The 19,116-nt window shown below is 41.5% G+C and overlaps 1 protein-coding gene across 4 annotated transcripts in view; it reads right to left on the bottom strand.

Annotated features, from left to right (window-relative positions):
- Window positions 1-2,246: 2,246 nt before the first annotated feature.
- The window catches only part of LOC100196693 (ubiquitin-like modifier activating enzyme 3), a 41,496-nt gene continuing 24,626 nt past the window's right edge, over window positions 2,247-19,116 (bottom strand). For 3 of the 4 annotated variants that reach the window (XM_014166583.3, XM_014166582.3, XM_014166581.1), the window contains 13 exons: window positions 18,463-18,543; window positions 18,087-18,130; window positions 17,903-17,967; window positions 17,522-17,677; window positions 17,318-17,420; window positions 15,164-15,277; window positions 3,892-3,945; window positions 3,682-3,718; window positions 3,499-3,580; window positions 3,289-3,389; window positions 3,110-3,173; window positions 2,932-2,986; window positions 2,247-2,767 (listed from right to left, as the gene is read on the bottom strand). In XM_014166583.3, the coding sequence (XP_014022058.1) occupies window positions 2,679-2,767; window positions 2,932-2,986; window positions 3,110-3,173; window positions 3,289-3,389; window positions 3,499-3,580; window positions 3,682-3,718; window positions 3,892-3,945; window positions 15,164-15,277; window positions 17,318-17,420; window positions 17,522-17,677; window positions 17,903-17,967; window positions 18,087-18,130; window positions 18,463-18,543 (1,045 nt within the window). In that variant the 3' untranslated portion in view covers window positions 2,247-2,678. 4 annotated transcript variants of the gene reach the window in all.

Here is a 19,116-nt window from a genome sequence, read left to right as displayed (position 1 = left end):
TCAGTTGCAACACTCACTACTAAGTTCCAAACTGCCTCTGGAAACAACGTCAGCACAAGAACAGTTTGTCGGGAGCTTCATGAAATGGGTTTCCATGGCTGAGTAGCCGCACACAAACGTAAGATCACCATGCGCAATATCAAGCGTCGGCTGGAGTTGTTTAAAGCTTGTCGCCATTGGACTCTGGAGCAGTGGAAATGCGTTCTCTGGAGTAATAAATCACGCTTCACCATCTGGCAGTCTGACGGACGAATCTGGGTTTGGTTGATGGTCTGTGGTTGTTTTTCATGGTTTGGGCTAGGTCCCTTAGTTCCAGGGAAATCATAACGCAACAGCATACAATTACTTCCTAGATGATTCTGTGCTTCCGAGTTTGTAGCAACAGTTTGGGGAAGGCCCTTTCCTGTTTCAGCATGACTAAGCCCCCATGCACAATGTCAGGTCCATACCGAAACGGTTTGCCGAGATCGGTGTGGAAAAACTTGACTGGCCTGCACAGAACCATGACCTCAACCCCATCGAACACCTTTGGGATGAATTGGAAAGCCGTTCAACATCAGTGCTCGACCTCACTAATGCTCTTGTGGCTGAATGTAAGCAAGTCCCTGCAGCAATGTTCCAACATCTAGTGGAAAGCCTTCCCAGAAGAGTGGAAGCTGTTATAGCAGCAAAGGGGGGACCAACTTCATATTAATGCCTATGATTTTAGAATGAGATGTTCGACGAGCAGGTGTCCACATACTTTTGGTTATGAATTGTATACTACGTTTTGCAAATTCGTAACATACTGATAATACGAATTGTAATTCGTAACACATTATATAAGAAATGGGTGATGGACATCAACAAATGAATACATACCATATGAAACGTAGCATATCACACTAAATGGAGTTTCTCGGATTTTGTTACAGAATAATTCCAAATTCTCTGAGGCCAGGTTGATATAGCAGCCTATAGCTTAACTTCGTCTGTCCAACAGTTAGGCCTACCTCTTATTTCTTAAATAGGAAGAAATAGGTTCCAGCACTAAACCCTCTTGTTTGTAGTCTAATTAAAACGAAGACGGTTGAAATTAATGTCGACTCAAATTGCCTACTTTCAGCGTCCCGAGCTGTTCCATTTCCGATTGATTGTGCTTGCCTGCTGCTTGAAGTTTACCACCACATGTACGTTTTTATTTATTTGTGGGTTTTTTTTTCGGGGGGGTAGATCAGCTTTAATATTAAAAATAGATTGTAGCTTCCATCAATGTAATTGTCTGCATCATTTCCAATCCCCCATATATGTTTTTGTAAATATACAGTGCGTTAGGAAAGTATTCAGCCCCCTTGACTTTTTCCAATTTTGTTACGTTACAGCCTTATTCTAAAATGTTTTCAATTGTTTTCTTTCATCAATCTACACACAATACCCCATAATGGCAAAGTAAAAACAGGTTTGCAAAACAGAAATACCTTATTTACATAAGTATTCAGACCATTTGCTATGAGCCTCGAAATTGAGCTCAGGTGCCTCCTGTTTCCATTGATCATCCTTTTGATGTATCTACAACTTGATTGGAGTCCACATGTGGTAAATTCAATTGATTGGACATGATTTGGAAAGGCACACATCTGTCTATATAAGTTCCCACAGTTGACAGTAGGTCAGAGCAAAAACGAAGGAATTGTCCGTATGGGGCGCGGAGACAGGATTGTGTCGAGGCACACACCCCCCACCACTCACTCAGCCACAGCCTGCCTCACTGCCAGCAGCAGGTCACAGTGAAATATATATATTTTTTAAGAGAAACGGCGGCTGCGGTGCAACTCGTGTACACGGGGCATTAGAAATAGACCGCAACCCACCGCCAAAACATTATCACCATCGACATCGTTTTCAAGTAGAATTTTTTTCAGAAAAACCACGAACATGTCAACACTGTCCACATGTGATGTCATGATACTGTCTGTGTCCTGACCTACTGGCAAATATTCAGAAAATACATGTATATTTATTGGAGTAGTACCTTCTTCACATTAAAGCTTAAAACTGTGCATGCACCATTAAACAACTTGGAAGTATTATTATTACTGGGTAGAGACATCATTTGGATGTTAATAACAAATGTTCTGTGTAAATTGCAGAGTCAGCACATTCATTAACACTACAATATTTGCACAAGAACCTAATGGATATACAACAAGGAAAACAATTTGCCCACTCAGCCTGAAGCCTCAGTCATAAGTAACACAGAAGACATGTATTGTACAGGAAAACGTTTATTCCGGTTGTGTCTGAGTCTGCAAAACCCCATGAAGGAGATACTGCAACGAAATGAAAATGAATTAAACTCACAAGAAACTGTAAGAGAAATCAATTTAAATATGGTACTGTTCTTTTCTACAGTGTAACAGAACTTGAGAGGTTGCAGTGCATATAACGCAAATACATCACTAACAGTTGCAGATATGATCAAATATGACAGTGGAGTAGTTTGGCTTTCCACAACCAAATGCATTCATAGACATGAGTCTACAAGTATGTCAGAGAACTGGATATGAAATACATTTACATATTCACTTAAATACACTGTAAAACTTCTAGTTTATTTGCCGTTTCAAATACCCGGTACTCTGTTAGAAAAGTAATAACAACGACGTCTGGTGTTTGATGTTGGGGAGAACATGCTGGTCCTAAGAGGTAAAGCTGAGTTTGAAGAGCACAGTCTGGGGAGTGGTGACATCTGCTACGGCCAGCTCCTGCCCATCTAACAGACCCAGCTCTGGAAAAAAACGTTAAGTACAAGAATGAGTCCAACCACAAAGAGGACTAGAAGCACACACTATAGACAGTAATGAAGGCTGGGTAAGCATAATGTCATCAATACGAAACACTATTATACCTGTATCAAACCTACATGGCATATATTACAATTAGGGACCTCACCTTTCAGTGACTTGCTCAGATTGGGGCGTGTCCTCTGTTCAATTGACGCGACAGTCTGTCAAAGCAAAATATGAGTCAATAGCCAGCCAACCACTTGTATGCCTGCTCAAGACTATTCTTTTCACCGTGATCAGAACAAAATACATTACATATCGCATATCAAAATGTGAAAATTCACCTGTAAATACAATGTTTTATTTTTTCCTTCCAATGTCGCAGTGATGGCTGGAGATTTCATTTGTCTGAAAAATGTACAGTTGTGCGTGTCATTATGACCAAGACGCAGTCCAAACTATAATATCACATTGGGGTCACAGAATTCAGGAAACATAAAACCTACGTGGCAGGATAACTTACAGAGAAGCATTTTCAGTCAGGTAATCTAGCACCTCCTGGAGCTTGGCTGAGGGAGAGAAGTGCAGGTCCTGGGGGACTTGGCTGCAGGATGAACAGTTCTCCTGACGTTTCAAACAAATATAGAGGTATTAGACAAAAATTTATTATTATCATCATACCATTGTTAACCTGAGAGCTGTACACAGAAATCCCAGTACACAGAAAACCCACCTTTCGCTCTGCCTCAAACGTATAGGTGTACAGACCATCAACGTCATTGAACACCATGTAGTTGTTCAGAGGAATGTAGGCACTGCAGACAAAGCGGAAAGTCATGAAGCTGTTGTGAAATGCATATGCACTTCCATGTACTTATGGACTGGTTTAGTAGTAAATCAGCAATTGAAAACTCACCTTGATGCTATTTTGAAGACCTCCGTGGCACAAGCAGCTAAAATGGGGTCAAAAAGTAATTAGCTAAAGACATTTCTATTTACTAACAGCAAATACAGAAAGTCCAATCACAATGCTGCCTAATGTTTAATACAGCTCGTAAAACCTTTATGCACAAATAAAACTAGCCAAATAAAATGTTCACATTTCCTTTAGTGTGTACTCATTTACCAGCAATGACTGCATTTGTGGACGCCACAGCCGGGATGATCCTCTTTACAACACCTGTAGCACATGAACAAAAATAAAACATTAACTGTGACAATACTACCGGTCAACATTTTATAACACCTACTCATTCAAGGGTTTTATTAACGTTCCTACTATTTTCTACATTGCAGAATAACAGTGAAAACATCAAAACTATGTAATAACACATATGGAATCATATACTAACCAAAAAAGTGTTAAACAAATCAAAATATATTTTAGATTTGTGATTCTTCAAAGTAGCCACCCTTTGCCTTGATGACAGCTTTGCACACTCTTGGCAATCTCTCAACCAGCTTCACATGGAATGCTTTTCCAACAGTCTTGAAGGAGTAAAAAAATATGCTGAGCACTTGTTGGCTGCTTTTCCTCCACCCTGTTGTCCGACTTATCCCAAACCATCTCAATTTGGTTGAGGTCGGGGGATTGTAGAGGCCAGGTAATCTGATGCAGCACTCAATCACTCTCCTTCTTCGTCAAATAGCCCTCACACAGCCTAGAGGTGTATTGGGTCATTGTCCTGTTGAAAAACAAATGATAGTCCCAAAAAGCAAACCAGATGGGATGGCGTATCGCTGCAGAATGCTGTGGTAGCTATGCTGGTTAAGTGTGCCTTGAATTCTAAATAAATCACAGACAGTGTCACCAGCAAAGCACCCCCACGTTTTACGGTGGGAAATACACATGCGGAGATCATCCGTTTACCCACACCACATCTCTCAAAGACACGGCGGTTGGAACCAAAAATCTCAAATTTGGACTCATCAGACCAAAGGACAGATTTCCACCGGTCTAATGTCCATTGCTTGTGTTTCTTGGCCCAAGCAAGTCTCTTATTATTGGTGTCCTTTAGAAGTGTTGTCTTTGCAACAATTTGACCATGAAGGCCTGACTCACGCAGTCTCCTCTGAACAGTTGATGTTGAGATGTGTCTGTGAAGCATTTATTTGGGCTGCAATTTCTGAGACTGGTAACTCTAGCGAACTTATCCTCTGCAGCAGAGGTAACTCTGGGTCTTGCAGCAGAGGTAACTCTGGGTCTCTCATTCCTGTGGCGATCCTCATGAGAGCCAGTTTCATCATAGCGCTTGATGGTTTTTGCGACTGCACTCCAGTAAATTGTCCGTATTGACTGACCTTCATGTCTTAAAGTAATGATGGACTGTCATTTCTCTTTGCTTATTTGAGGTGTTCTTGCCAAAATATGGACTTGGTCTTTTACCAAATAGGGCTATCTTCTGTATACCCCCCTACCTTGTCACAACACAACTGATTGGCTCTAACGTATTAAGAAGGAAAGAAATTCAACAAATGAACATTTAAGAAGGCACACCTATTAATTGAAATGCATTCCAGGTGACTACCTCATGAAGCTGGTTTAAAGAATGCTAAGAGTGTGCAAAGCTGTCAAGGCAAATGGTGGCTATTTGAAAAATCTCAAATATAAAATAGATTTTTATTTGTTTAACACTGTTTTGGTTACTACATGATTCCATATGTATTATTTCATAGTTTTGATGTCTTCACTATTATTCCACAATGTAGAAAACAGTAAAAATAAAGATAAACCCTTAAATGAGTAGGTGTTACAAAACTTTCAACCGGTAGTGTACATTCTGGCTAAAATTGCAAAGGAAGTAAAAAAATGTAAATAATCTATTGTAAATGGGGTATTGTAGATACGCTGAGTGTACTCATGCCCAAATATTATTAACAGTTTAAAAGCTTGTTTAATTTTCTGGCTGTGGGTCAGATTCAGGGTTGAATATTTTCCCGGTATTTTACAAATGTTCCAAGCAAGGCACTACAGAGGGTTGTGCCAACGGCCCAGTACATCACTGGGGCCAAGCTTCCTGCCATCCAGGACCTCTATACCAGGCGGTGTCAGAGGAAGGCCCTAAAAATTGTTAAAGACTCCAGCCACCCTATTCATAGACTGTTCTCTCTGCTGCCACTCGGCCAGCGGTACCGGAGCGCCAAGTCTAGGTCCAAGAGGCTTCTAAACAGCTTCTACCCCCAAGCCATAAGACTCCTGAACATCTAGTCAAATGGCTACCCAGACTGCGGAAGTGTCATTCTAAAGCATATAAGGCATATAAACATCTCTGTATTTGATTAGAAGTTTGAAAATTCAAGCCTGATGTTGCCTGAGCCTGATAAGCCATACATTAAAGACATTTTATGAGCCCAAGCCCCAAAAATCCCAAATGATTGTGCCGTTATCCAATACAGCAGTTATTCCCAAACTGGGGTACGCGCAATGCCGTCGGGGGTACACCAAATAAAAATGTGATTCACATAAAAAAATATATATACATATATATATATAAAAAAAAAAAATGTTCTTCACATTTTCAAACAGTCCATTTGGTAAGGCCTGCGTCCATAGAGACACATACCAGCTCTACTGGTAGTACTGCTACTACTAGCAGTACTACACATGCATCTGTCGACGACACAAGTTGTTCTGCTTCCAAGAGCACATCCAATGCTAGCATCAGTAATTCTACATTTGCTGTTCGCCAAGCTAGCATGGACACTGACAGTTGTGAATCTGATGCAGCCGAAGAGCTACTTCCCCCTTACCCGGGAAAGCACCGAACAACAGACAGGGACGTTGGACCATCGAAGAGGTGTAAATATGATGAGAACTACATTGATTTGGGGTTCACTTATATTGGGAGTAGTGCCTTTCCTCAGCCACAGTGTGTTATATGTGCAAAAGTACTATCTAACAACTCAATGAAACCTTCACTCTTGTACAGACATTTAGAAACAAAACATGACAATATGAAAAATAAGCCATGGGAGTTTTTGAGCGAGAATTAAAAGGCCTTTCGAGTAGTTAGACATGTATAAAAGCCACAGATACCATTAATAAGAAGGGGCTAGAAGCGTCTTATATGGTGAGCTACCGATTGGCTAGGACAGGCAAGCCCCATACTATTGTGGAGGACTTAATTCTTCCTGCTGCCGCGGATATGAGTGGGACAATGCTGGGGGAAAAAGATAAAAAAAATAGACAGACAATGACTTAATCAAATAACACCGTTTCACGACGCATCAGGGACATGGCAGGAGATGTTTTGAAACAATTACAAGCCAGTGAATTCTATGCGTTACAGCTGGATGAGTCAACAGACGTGTCGGGCCTGGCGCAACTCCTGGTATATGTCTGTTACGTTTATGGGGGGTCAATTAAGGAGGACATCCTCTTCTGCAAACCACTGGAAACCAGGACAACAGGAGAGGATATTTTTAAAGTACTGGTCAGCTTTGCGATATCAAATGGACTTTGGTGGTGTTGGCATCTGTACTGATGGCGCAAAAGCCATGACAGGGAGACATAGTGTGACACGTGCAAGCAGTTGCTCCTGATGCCACTTGGGTACACTGCAGCATCCACGAGAGGCTCTTGCTGCCAAGGGAATGCCTGACAGCTTGAAAGATGTTTTGGACACTACAGTGAAAATGGTTAACTTTGTTAAAACCTCTTCAGCATCTGATCCCGTTAGCGGGATCAAAATCCAGCGAAAAATCATATCGCCAATTAGCATTAAAAAAAAATCATAATTAAAAAAATAAATAAATAATATATATTTTTTTTTTTTATAGATACACCTCTCCTGAATCGACCCACGTCGTCCGATTTCAAAAAGGTTTTACAGGAAAAGCAAATCATTAGATTATATTAGATGAGTCCATCGTAAAAAGCAGCTTCATAGCCATTTTCCGACCAACCACTTGCATCACATATAATCAAAAAACAGCTAAATGCAGCACTAACCTTTTACAAACTTCATCAGATGGCACCCCTAGGACATCATGTTATACAATGCATGCATTCTTTTGTTCAATAAAGGTCATATTTATATATAAAAACAGCATTTTACATCTCTGTCTGACGTTGACTACATAATTTCCCCTCAAAAGCGTCCCGGTAAACAATGCTACATTTCCCTAAATTACTATACTATAACGATTTTTTAAATGTATATTGTCAATCTAACATTTATAGATGAATATCTCTTGAGAACACCCGTCATACCAGATTTTAAATTAACTTTACTGGGTAATCACACTTTGCGATAAAAGGAGATGCGATACTCAGAAAATGAGCTAATATACAGAGCTCGGCGCCATCTTGGAAGCAATAGAATGTACCATCTCATCTTGTATAATATTGTCAATAATCGCCTACCTTTAGTTGTCTTCATCAGAAAGCATCCCAGGTCCACAACAGATGTATTTTCGGTCAAAAAGTCCATACTTCACGTTCCATTAACCTGATGTTGGTAGCGTGTCCTATGGCTCTCTCGAAGCGCAGCTCTGAAGTTCAGAATAAATGCAATGCTCGCGCATGTAGGTTCGTTCAAACATGTCAAACGTTGTATAAAATAAATCTTCAGGGCCTCTAACACCAAGAGAGCCAATAAGATTCGAGGGGGATGATGTCATGGCCTTTAAAACCGTATCCAAAGGTGGGGGCAGACATGGCCGCCGGCGTCATAATGGTGATGGCCCATCCCCTGTGACCAATTTCAAACTCGTGTCATTCACTGAGTTTTGACTCTATAAGGCTCAAACCACTGTGAAAGGACTGGCGACATCTAGTGGAAGCAATAGGAAGTGCTCAGTGAACCATTGCTCACGGTGTGATTAATAGGCAAAGTGATGAAGTCGAGTCCACAATTCAGAATTACACTTCCTGTTTCAATCGGTCTCGGGGTTTTGACTGCCATATGAGTTCTGTTATACTCACAGACACCATTCAAACAGTTTTAGAAACTTTAGAGTGTTTTCTATCCATATATAATAAGTATATGCATGCCCTATCTTCTGAGTTTGATTAGTAGGCCGTTGAAAATGGGAACGATTTTTTTTCAAAATGCGCTGTGGCGCCCCCTATCCTAGGGTATCCTCAAGAGGTTAATTAAAGCAAGGCCCCTGAACACTCATGTATTTTCTGCACTATGCAAGGATATGGGCAGCAATCATGTAACGCTTTTACAACAAGAAGTGTGCTGGTTATCAAGGGGCAAAATATTTACACGTTTTTTTTAAATTGAGAGACAAGCTTAAAGTTTTCTTTACTGACCATAAGTTTCACTTGTCTGACCACTTGCATGATTACGAGTTTCTCACACGACTGGCCTATCTGGGTGATGTTTTTTCTTGCCTGAATGATCTGAATCTAGGATTACAGGGACAAATAAGGTTTTATATGTAAGATGGTTAAATAAAGAGCAAAATAATTGATTATTATTATATTATTATTTGCGCCCTGGTGCTATAAGAGCTCTTTGTCACTGTTCTGACAAAAACTCACACTCATTCTTATGTTTAACAAATGTATCATATAGTGTGTGTGTGTGTGTGGCAGGCTTACAATGATGGCAAAAAACAACATTTGAGAGTGCGCTGACCCTGGTGCTAGAGGGGGTACGCAGCTGGAGGTTGAATGTTTGAAGGGGTACGGGACTATACAAAGTTTGGGAACCACTGCAACAGCTCTCTAGGCTCTCTACTCTTTTCTATTTTTACCAATGACCTGCCACTGGCATTAAACAAAGCATGTGTGACCATGTATGCTGATGATTCAACCATATACGCATCAGCAACCACAGCTAATGAAGTCACTGAAACCCTTAACAAAGAGTTGCAGTCTGTTTTGGAATGAGAGGCCAGTAATAAACTGGTCCTAAACATCTCTAAAACTAAGAGCATTGTATTTGGTACAAATCATTCCTTAAGTGCTAGACCTCAGCAGAATCTGGTAATGAATGGTGTGGCTGTTGAACAAGGATGGCAGGTAGCCTAGTGGTTAGAGCGTTGGACTAGTAACCGAAAGGTTGCAAGTTTAAATTGTTTAAGGCAATGCTACCAAATACTAATTGAGTGCATGTAAACTTCTGACCCACTGGGAATGTGATGAAAGAAATAAAAGCTGAAATAAATCCTTCTCTCTATTATTATTCTGACATTTCACATTCATAAAATAAAGTGGTGATCCTAACTGACCTAAGACAGGGAATTTGAAATAGTGAAAAACTGAGTTGAAATGTATTTGGCTAAGGTGTATGTAAACTTCTGACTTCAACTGGCCCCATCACTAAGGTCACCAACACATCTATTGGTCTGGGGGTGTTTCCAAGGGTATGGAAGTCAGCCATAATAACGGCCATTTTTAAATCGGGCGACCCTGCTGACATGAGTAACTACAGGCCCATTAGTATACTACCTGTAGTGTCGAAGGTTGTTGAAAAGTGTGTAGCAGAACAACTGATTTCCCACCTCAACAACAGCCCCTTCACATTACACTCCATGCAGTTTGGCTTCAGAGCGAAACACTCCACAGAAACGGCCAACTGCTTTCTTCTGGAAAATGTGAAGTCCAAGATGGACAAAGGGGGCGTTGTTGGGGCTGTGTTTCTGGACCTAAGGAAGGCTTTCGATACTGTTAATCATGAGATTCTCATCACAAAATTGTCCAAGTTCAACTTTTCCCCTGATGCCTTGAGATGGATGAAATCATACCTTGAAGGCAGAACTCAGTGTGTCAGAGTGAGCAATGAGCTGTCGCCCACTCTTAGCTATGATGTGGGCGTGCCCCAAGGGTCAATACTGGGGCCCCTCTTGTTCAGCCTGTACATTAATGATCTGCCTTCCGTCTGCACTGGGTCTGAAGTTCAAATGTATGCAGATGATACAGTGATATATGTGCATGCAAAGAGCAAACAACAAGCTGCACAAGAACTCACTACTGTAATGGTCCAGGTTACAAAGTGGCTCAGTGACTCGTGTTTGCATCTCAATGTGAAAAATACTGTTTGCATGTTCTTCACAAAGAGGGCAACAGATGCTACTGAGCCAGATGTCTATGTGTCAGGGGAGAAGCTCCAGGTGGTATCTGATTTTAAGTACCTTGGAATCATACTTGATTCCAACCTCTCTTTTAAAAAGCATGTGAAAAAGGTAATTCAAATAACCAAATTCAACCTAGCTAATTTACGATTTATACGAAATTGTTTGACCACAGAGGTAGCAAGACTGTACTTCAAATCGATGATACTCCCCCACTTAACATACTGCTTGACTAGTTGGACCCAAGCTTGCTATACAACATTAAAACCTATTCAGTCTGTCTACAAACAGGCTCTCAAAGTGCTCGATAGGAAGCCCAATAGCCATCATCACTGTTACATCCTCAGAAAGCATGAGCTCCTGAGTTGGGAAAATCTGGTGCAATACACCGACGCATGTCTTGTATTCAAGATCCTAAATGGCCTGGCTCCCCCTCCACTCAGTATTTTTGTTAAACAGAAAACCCAAACATATGGCAGCAGATCCACAAGGTCTGCCATGAGAGGTGACTGTATAGTTCCCTTAAGGAAAAGCACCTTTAGTAAATCCGCTTTCTCTGTGAGAGCGTCCCATGTCTGGAATACACTGCCATCAGACACACATAACTGCACCAAATATCACACTTTCACAAAATGCATGAAGACATGGCTAAAGGTCAATCAGATTTGTGAACATAATCCCTAGCTATGTATTGCCGCTTTCCATGTTGTCTGTTGTCTGTAGCTTGTGAGGTGTGGAAACACTGTTGTTTTTATGGATTTTGTCTTGTTGCTTTTTGTTCTATGTTGCTCTGTCTGTATGCTATGTCTTGCTTGTCCTATGTTATTCTGCGTGTGCTCACTGTTCTATGATTGTCTATATTGTAATTGTTTTTAATAACCTGCCCAGGGACTGCGGTTGAAAATTAGCCGGCTGGCTAAAACCGGCACTTTTACTGAAACGTTGATTAATGTGCACTGTCCCTGTAAAAATAAAATAAACTCAAACTCAAACTGTAGTTCTGTCCTTGAGCTGTTCTTGTCAAATTATGTTCTGTATTATGTCATTCTGTATTATGTTTCATGTTTTGTGTGGACCCCAGGAAGAGTAGCTGCTGCTATTGCAACAGCTAATGGGGATCCTAATAAAATACCAAATACCCTTTGCTATGAGACTCAACATTCTTTTTCCATTGATCATCCTTGAGATGAGGAGTCCACCTGTGGTAAATTCAATTGATTGGACATGATTTGGAAAGGCACACCCCTGTCTATATAAGGTCTCACAGTTGACAGTGCATGACCGAGCAAAAACCATGCCACGAGGTTGAAGGAATTGCCCGTAGAACTCTGAGACAGGATTGTGTTGAGGCACAAATCTGGGGAAGGGTACAACAACATTTCTGCAGAATTGAAGGTCCCCAAGAACACAGTGGCCTCCATCATTCTTAAATGGAAAAAGTTCTTCAACCACCAAGATTCTTCCTAGAGCTGCTGCCCGGCCAAACTGAGCAATTGGGGGAGAAGGGCCTTGGTCAGGGAGGTCACCAAGAACCTCCAGAGTTCCTCTGTGGAGATGGGAGAACCTTCCAGAAGGACAACCATCTATGCAGCACTCAGCACACCAATCAGGCCTTTTGGTAGAGTGGCCAGACAGAAGCCACTCCTCAGTAAAAGACACATGACAGCCCACTTGGCGTCTGCCAAAAGGCTCCTAAAGGACTCTCAGACCATGAGAAACAAGATTCTCTGGTCTGATGAAACCAAGATGGAACTCTTTGGTCTGAATGCCAAACTTCACGTCTGGATGAAACCTGGCACCATCCCTACGGTGAAGCATGGTGGTGTCAGCATTATGCTGTGGGGATGTTTTTCAGCAGCAGGGACTGGGAGACTAGTCAGGATTGAGGGAACAGAGCAAAGTACAGAGAGATACTTGATGAAAACCTGTTCCAGAGCGCTCAGGACCTCAGACTGGGGCGACGGTTCACCTTCCAACAGGACAACGACCCTAAGCACACAGCCAAGACCATGCATGGGTGGCTTCGGGACAAGTCTCTGAATGTTCTTGAGTGGCCCAGCTAGAGCCCGTACATGAACCCGATCTAACATCTGTGGAGAGACCTGAAAATAGCTGTGCAGCAACGCTCCCCATCCAACCTGACAGCCCTTAAGAGGATCTGCAGAGAAGAATGGGAGAAACTCCCCAAATACAGGTGTGCCAAGCTTTTAGCGTCATACCCAAGAAGACTCGAGGCTGTAAACGCTGCCAACGGTGCTTCAACAAAGTACTGACTAAAGGGTCTGAATACGTATGCAAATAAGGTATATGTTTTTTATTTTTCATACATTTGCAAAAATGTCTAAACCTGTTTTTACTTTGTCATTATGGGGTATTGTGTGTAGATTGAGGGGGGAAATTATTTCATCCATTTTAGAAGAAGGCTGTAGCATAACAAAATGTGGAAAAAGTCAAGGGGTTTGAATACTTTCCGAATACACTGTATATACAGTCTTATTATCTAGTGATCTATTTCTCTTGTTATCAGGTCATTTATTCTTCTCTTTTGGCTTACCAGAATATACCGTTAGACATTAGCCTTTAGCTCAAGTAGACTATATGTAGGTCTAGGTTTTGATTATCAGGTCAGTCTCACTGTGCATGCTGCAGATGCATCAACTACTGCTGAACAATTTCAGTAGGACATTAGGCTATTTAGATAAGGTGGGTACGTCGCCAATGTTAGTTGCGGTTTTGGGGGTTCGTTAGTAATACTGTATGTTATGCTATGCAATGCTACTGTATGTCATGGCTGAGCTGTGCCGCTCTGCAGCAGTCTACTGTATGGTCTTCGATCTGTACAATGTCTTCTGTTATTTAACCACATATGCCTTTTCTATTCCAATTTCAGGGGAGCAAATGCGCCTTATGTTCCAATAGCAGGGATTCAGTTCATATTGAGCGTTAGGACCTTTCAGCATGCAGTCTGCTCAAGAATCCATCTGTCTGCCTTCTCTTCATGGACTACAGAGAGGCAATGAACATGCATATCAGTATCTCTCCTCTCTCTCAGTAGCACAAGTTTGAGTTCACGTTAAGGCAACGGTGTTGGGTTTACATTATGCTTTTCCAGAGGCGGTCCGTATGATGGCTTTAGGGGTTCTTCAGTCTGATTACACTAAATGTTCCTTCCCTTTAATCTTGCATGATCTCTTAAGTTCTGTGGAACATTGTTGTCATGTGGAACATTGTCATCATCATCAGAACACTGCTTTGTCCTCTCATGTTGTGCTGCCTGCATGCTGAGCACGGGCAGCACCTGGCGAACCTCTGTTCAACATTGATGCTGGCAACCAATGACAAGACACTGGAACTCATCACGGTTCTGGTTCCTTTGTCAGCACTGAGGGATAGCTCTGAGTTATTGGCGCCCAATTCTGCATCGGCGCCGCTACTGGTTCTCAATTGATCCCAGCTTCACTCTGATCCTCTGCTGCTACAATGTATTGATTCTGAGCTTGTGAAACATATATGAGTTCGTGCAGTATTCTTGCTCCCACCCCAGCCTCCACCTTTTAGGTTCCCTGTTCCTGCTAGGGGGATTGGTATAGCTTACCGCACTCACTGCTCGTAGGCTTTATTTTATATGGCCGCTTTACTCGGGCAGTGAGTTACCCTGAAGGAGCAGAGCCTATATCGCCAAGACATGCATTATTCATTGCTGAATAAATGGATGAGCATATTTCTAAGCAGCGTGTTCTTTCTGAAATGAAACGTTTTGTTTTCCTTAACTTAATCATTGTAATGGCATGCTTGAATAATACAGGACTAAAATAAGATGTAGACGGCTTTCACTTCTCTTCATAAAGATTGAATGGATATGGGTGTACAAAAAAATGTTATAGCCTACCGCCATCGTGCGTTCTCTCTTGATTCAAACTCCCATTACATGTTAAAGTCCTTGAAAAGGCTATTAGTATAAGAAATGCCCCCCCCCCCCCCGATTAAACATTTAGTGGGACTCCAAGAGCTAAGGGGTGTTTTTTAAAGGAGAGAGGCCAGGGGAGCGCAGGTGAGTATTGCGCAAGAGACAGGGCCTATAAGTTAGGAGCTTATGCATAACCCATCATTCATTAACTAAATATACGGCTAATACTATTGAATTTATTACCTGAAAGAGGTAGGCTAGGACATTGAGAGATATATAACAATCTTGAACAGGATGATCTATTTTGAATGCAATTTGAATGGAATTGATTAAGAGAAAGATTTGGAGTGGGTTTAAGCAGGAAATCTCAGTAACCTGTTTCCCGGTATTCAACCCTAGTCAGATCCTTACGGAGGTACAAGAATGGCAGCACAATTCAGTATGGTAGAATGTGTGTTCTCACCCTGGGTGAGTCTGTAGGTGACTCCTGTGATGCTGAACTCTGCTGCCCGCTCCTGAGACTTCTGGTACACCCACTGGATGTGCTCCGGGTCATCCGCGTCCAGCCCCACACCATCTGACAATACAACACACAATCAGGTTAGAAATATTAAGGGATCTTCAAGTAGAGTTGCAAGAAAAAGTATGTGAACCCTTTGGAATTACCTGGATTTCTACATAAATTGGTCATCAAAATGTGATCTGATCTTCCTCTAAGTCACAATAGACAAACACAGTGTGCTTAAACTAATAACACACAAATTATTGTATTTTTCTTGTCTATATTGAATACATCATTTATACATTCACAGTGTAGATTGGAAAATGTATGTGAACCCCATGGCTAATAATGACTTCTCCAAAAGCTAATTGGAGCCAGGACTCCGATAACCTGGAGTCCAATCAATGAGACGACATTGGAGATGTTGGTTAGAGCTGCCCTGCAATATAAAAAACACTCACAAAATGTTTGTTATTCACATGAAGCATTGCCTGATGTGAACCATGCCTCGAACAAAAGAGATCTCAGAAGACCTAAGATTAAGAATTGTTGACTTGCATAAAGCTGGAAAGGGTTACAAAAGTATATATAAAGGCCTTGATGTTCATCAGTCCATGGTAGGACAAATTGTCTATAAATGGAGAAAGTTCAGCACTGTTGCTACTCTCCCTAGGAGTGGCCGGCCTGCAAATATGACTGCAAGAGCACAGCGCAGAACTCTCAATGAGGTTAAGAAGAATCCTAGAGTGTCAGCTAAAGACTTACAGAAATCTTTGGAACATGCTTACATCTCTGTTGACGAGTTTACGATATGTAATACACTAAACAAGAATGGTGTTCAAGGGAGGACACCACGGAAGAAGCCACTGCTGTCAAAAAAAACATTGCTGCACATCTGAAGTATGCAAAAGAGCACCTGAATGTTCCACAGCACTACTGGCAAAATATTGTGTGGACAGATAAAACTAAAGTTGAGTTGATTGGAAGGAAGGAACATACAACACTATGTGTGGAGAAAAGAAAGGCACAGCACACCAATATCAAAACCTCATCTCTACTGTAAAATATGGTGGAGAGAGCATCATGGTTTGGGGCTGCTTTGCTGCCTCAGGGCCTGGACAGCTTGCTACAGTATCATCTACGGAAAAATGAATTCCCATGTTTATCAAGAAATTTTGCAGGAGAATGTAAGGCTATCTGGGGCGGCAGGTAGCCTAGTGGTTAGAGCGTTGGACTAGTAACCGAAAGGTTGCAAGATCGAATCCCGAGCTGTCAAGGTAAAAATCTGTCGTTCTGCCCCTGAACAAGGCAGTTAACCCACTGTTCCTAGGCCATCATTGAAAATAAGAATTTGTTCTTAACTGACTTGCCTAGTTAAATAAAGGTTAAATATATTTATATATATTTTTTTAAATATCTGTCCGCCAATTAAAGCTCAACAGAAGTTGGGTGATGCAACAGGACAACGACCCAAAACACAGAAGTAAATCAACAACAGAATGGCTTCTGTTGAAGAAGAAAATACACCTTCTGGAGTGGCCCAGTCAGAGTCCTGACCACAACCCGATTGAGATGCTGTGGCATGACCTCGAGAGCGGTTCACACCAGACATCCCAAGAATATTGCTGAACTGAAACAGTTTTGTAAAGAGGAATGGTCCAAAATTCCTCCTGACCGTTGTGCAGGTCTGATCTGCAACTACAGAAAACATTTGGTTGAGTTAATTGCTGCCAAAGGAGCGTCAACCAGTTATTAAATCCAAGGGTTCACATACTTTTTCCACCCTGCACTGTGAATGTTTACACGGTGTGTTCAATAAAGACATGAAAACGTATAATTGTTTGTGTGTCATTAGTTTAAGCAGACTGTGTTTGTCTATTGTTGTGACTTAGATGAAGATCAGATCAAATTGTATGACCAATTTATGCAGAAATCCAGGTAATTCCAAAGGGTTCACATACTTTTTCTTGCCACTGTACCTAACGCTGGTACTACTAATGAAATAAATCCGGCACTCCTTATGGAGCATTAAAATATTTGAATCAAAAGCATAATCTGTGAGAAAACGAAGGCACAGTAATACCTGGTCAACTAACAAGCTGGTTGGGTACATACCTCCGAAGGGTTTCTCTTTAGGCCAAAGCAGCATGCGGACATACTCAACACAATGTTCTGGTAACCGGGGCATGGAGGCTATCGTACACATGGGGAAGTTAATCTGAGAAAATAAATATATTTAGAGGAAGAAACACATTAGATCCTGGAATAAAAAGAATAGCCATCCTGATACATCTGGACGTAAAACAAAAGCTAGCACACCTGTGGTGGGTAGAGCTCCAGGGTGCAGTCGATGCAGGCAGTCATGCCAGGGAAGATGACTCGAGCGTTTCCCTTGAAGCCCTCTGTCCCCCCGTCAATCAGCGGGATGATGGAGCTGGGGTCCAGCACCCCGTCTTCATAAACCAGCAGAGACAGCTAGAGAGGAATGGAAAATCACACAGGGTAAATTGTGAAAAAGGCAGACCACACTGACCTCTGTTTAACAATCTTTTTATTTTATTTTTTAAATCTAATGGACTGGCTTTTTATATATTGATCATAGAAATCTGTGCAGGACATAAGGGTACTCAAACAAGTGAGCACTAGATTGCTTTTGACTTGATCTATATTTAACTTAGAATACATTTTGTAATAACATACCAACATGCCATTCATCCACCTCCTGGCGATTATGGAGTCGAGTCCACAAACTATTATGTGGAATTCTGGGTGAGGGAGACAAAGCTGTAATTATTTAAAATGAAACAAAACATACAGCTAATTTGATATTTCCCATAATGAGTAATCTGGAAGAGGACGAGGATAGAAGAATCCCAGTACTTACGTCTGTAAAACGACTCATCAAAGTCTTGTATTTTCTTGAAATGGCTGTGCAATTTTATAAGGATATCAGTAGATTAGGGCGGCAGGTAGCCTAGTGGTTACAGCGTTGGGCCAGTAACTGAAAGGGCCCTGGTTTGAATACCCGTGCCGACAAGGTGAAAAATCTGTCAATGTGCCCTTGAGCAAGGCACTTAAACCTAATTTGCTCCAGGGGAGCAGTACTACTATGGCTGATCTTGTAAAACAACACCTATCTGGTGTAGGTGACAATGAAACTTTTTTTTATTAACCTGGGCTATAACAATAATGTATTATTTATTATTATTATTATAAATCAACTCCAAAATCATCCATTTTACTTCATCTCCAAAGGATACGGGACCACATTGCATCCTGGAATGCGGCCATTGATAAAATCCGCTGCAATGTCTGCCTTTGGCCGACCCACATCCTTCAGCCTTCAGAGATACACATACCATCCATTAGAAAAAGCATTCAGACCCCTTGGCTTTTTCCACATTTTGTTACGTTACAGCCTTACACTAAAATTGATTAAAAAAAATTTTTTCCCCTCATCAATCTACACACAATACCCCACAATGACAAAGCAAAAACAGGTTTTTAGAAATGTTTGCAAATGTACTAAAAATAAAAACTGAAATATATAATTTACATAAGTATTCAGACCCTTTACTTAGTACTTTGTTGACGCACCTTAGGCAGCGATTACAGCCTGTCGAGCGTTCTTGGTTATGACGCTACAAGTTTGTCATACCTGTATTTCGGGAGTTTCTCCCATTCTTCTCTGCAGATCCTCTCAAGCTCTGTCAGGTTGGATGGGGAGTGTCGCTGCACAGCTATTTTCAGGTCTCTCCAGACATGTTTGATCGGGTTCAAGTCCGGGTTCTGGCTGGGCAACTCAAGGACATTCAGAGACTTGTCCCGAAGCCACTCCTGCATTGTCTTGGCTGTGTGCTTAGGGTCGTTGTCCTGTTGGAAGGTGAACCGTCACCCCAGTCTGAAGTCCTGAA

This window comes from Salmo salar, chromosome 22 (genome assembly GCF_965601325.2).
Source record: "Salmo salar chromosome 22, fSalSal1, whole genome shotgun sequence".
NCBI lineage: Eukaryota > Metazoa > Chordata > Actinopteri > Salmoniformes > Salmonidae > Salmo > Salmo salar.
This window is presented reverse-complemented; position numbering and strand designations above follow the sequence as displayed.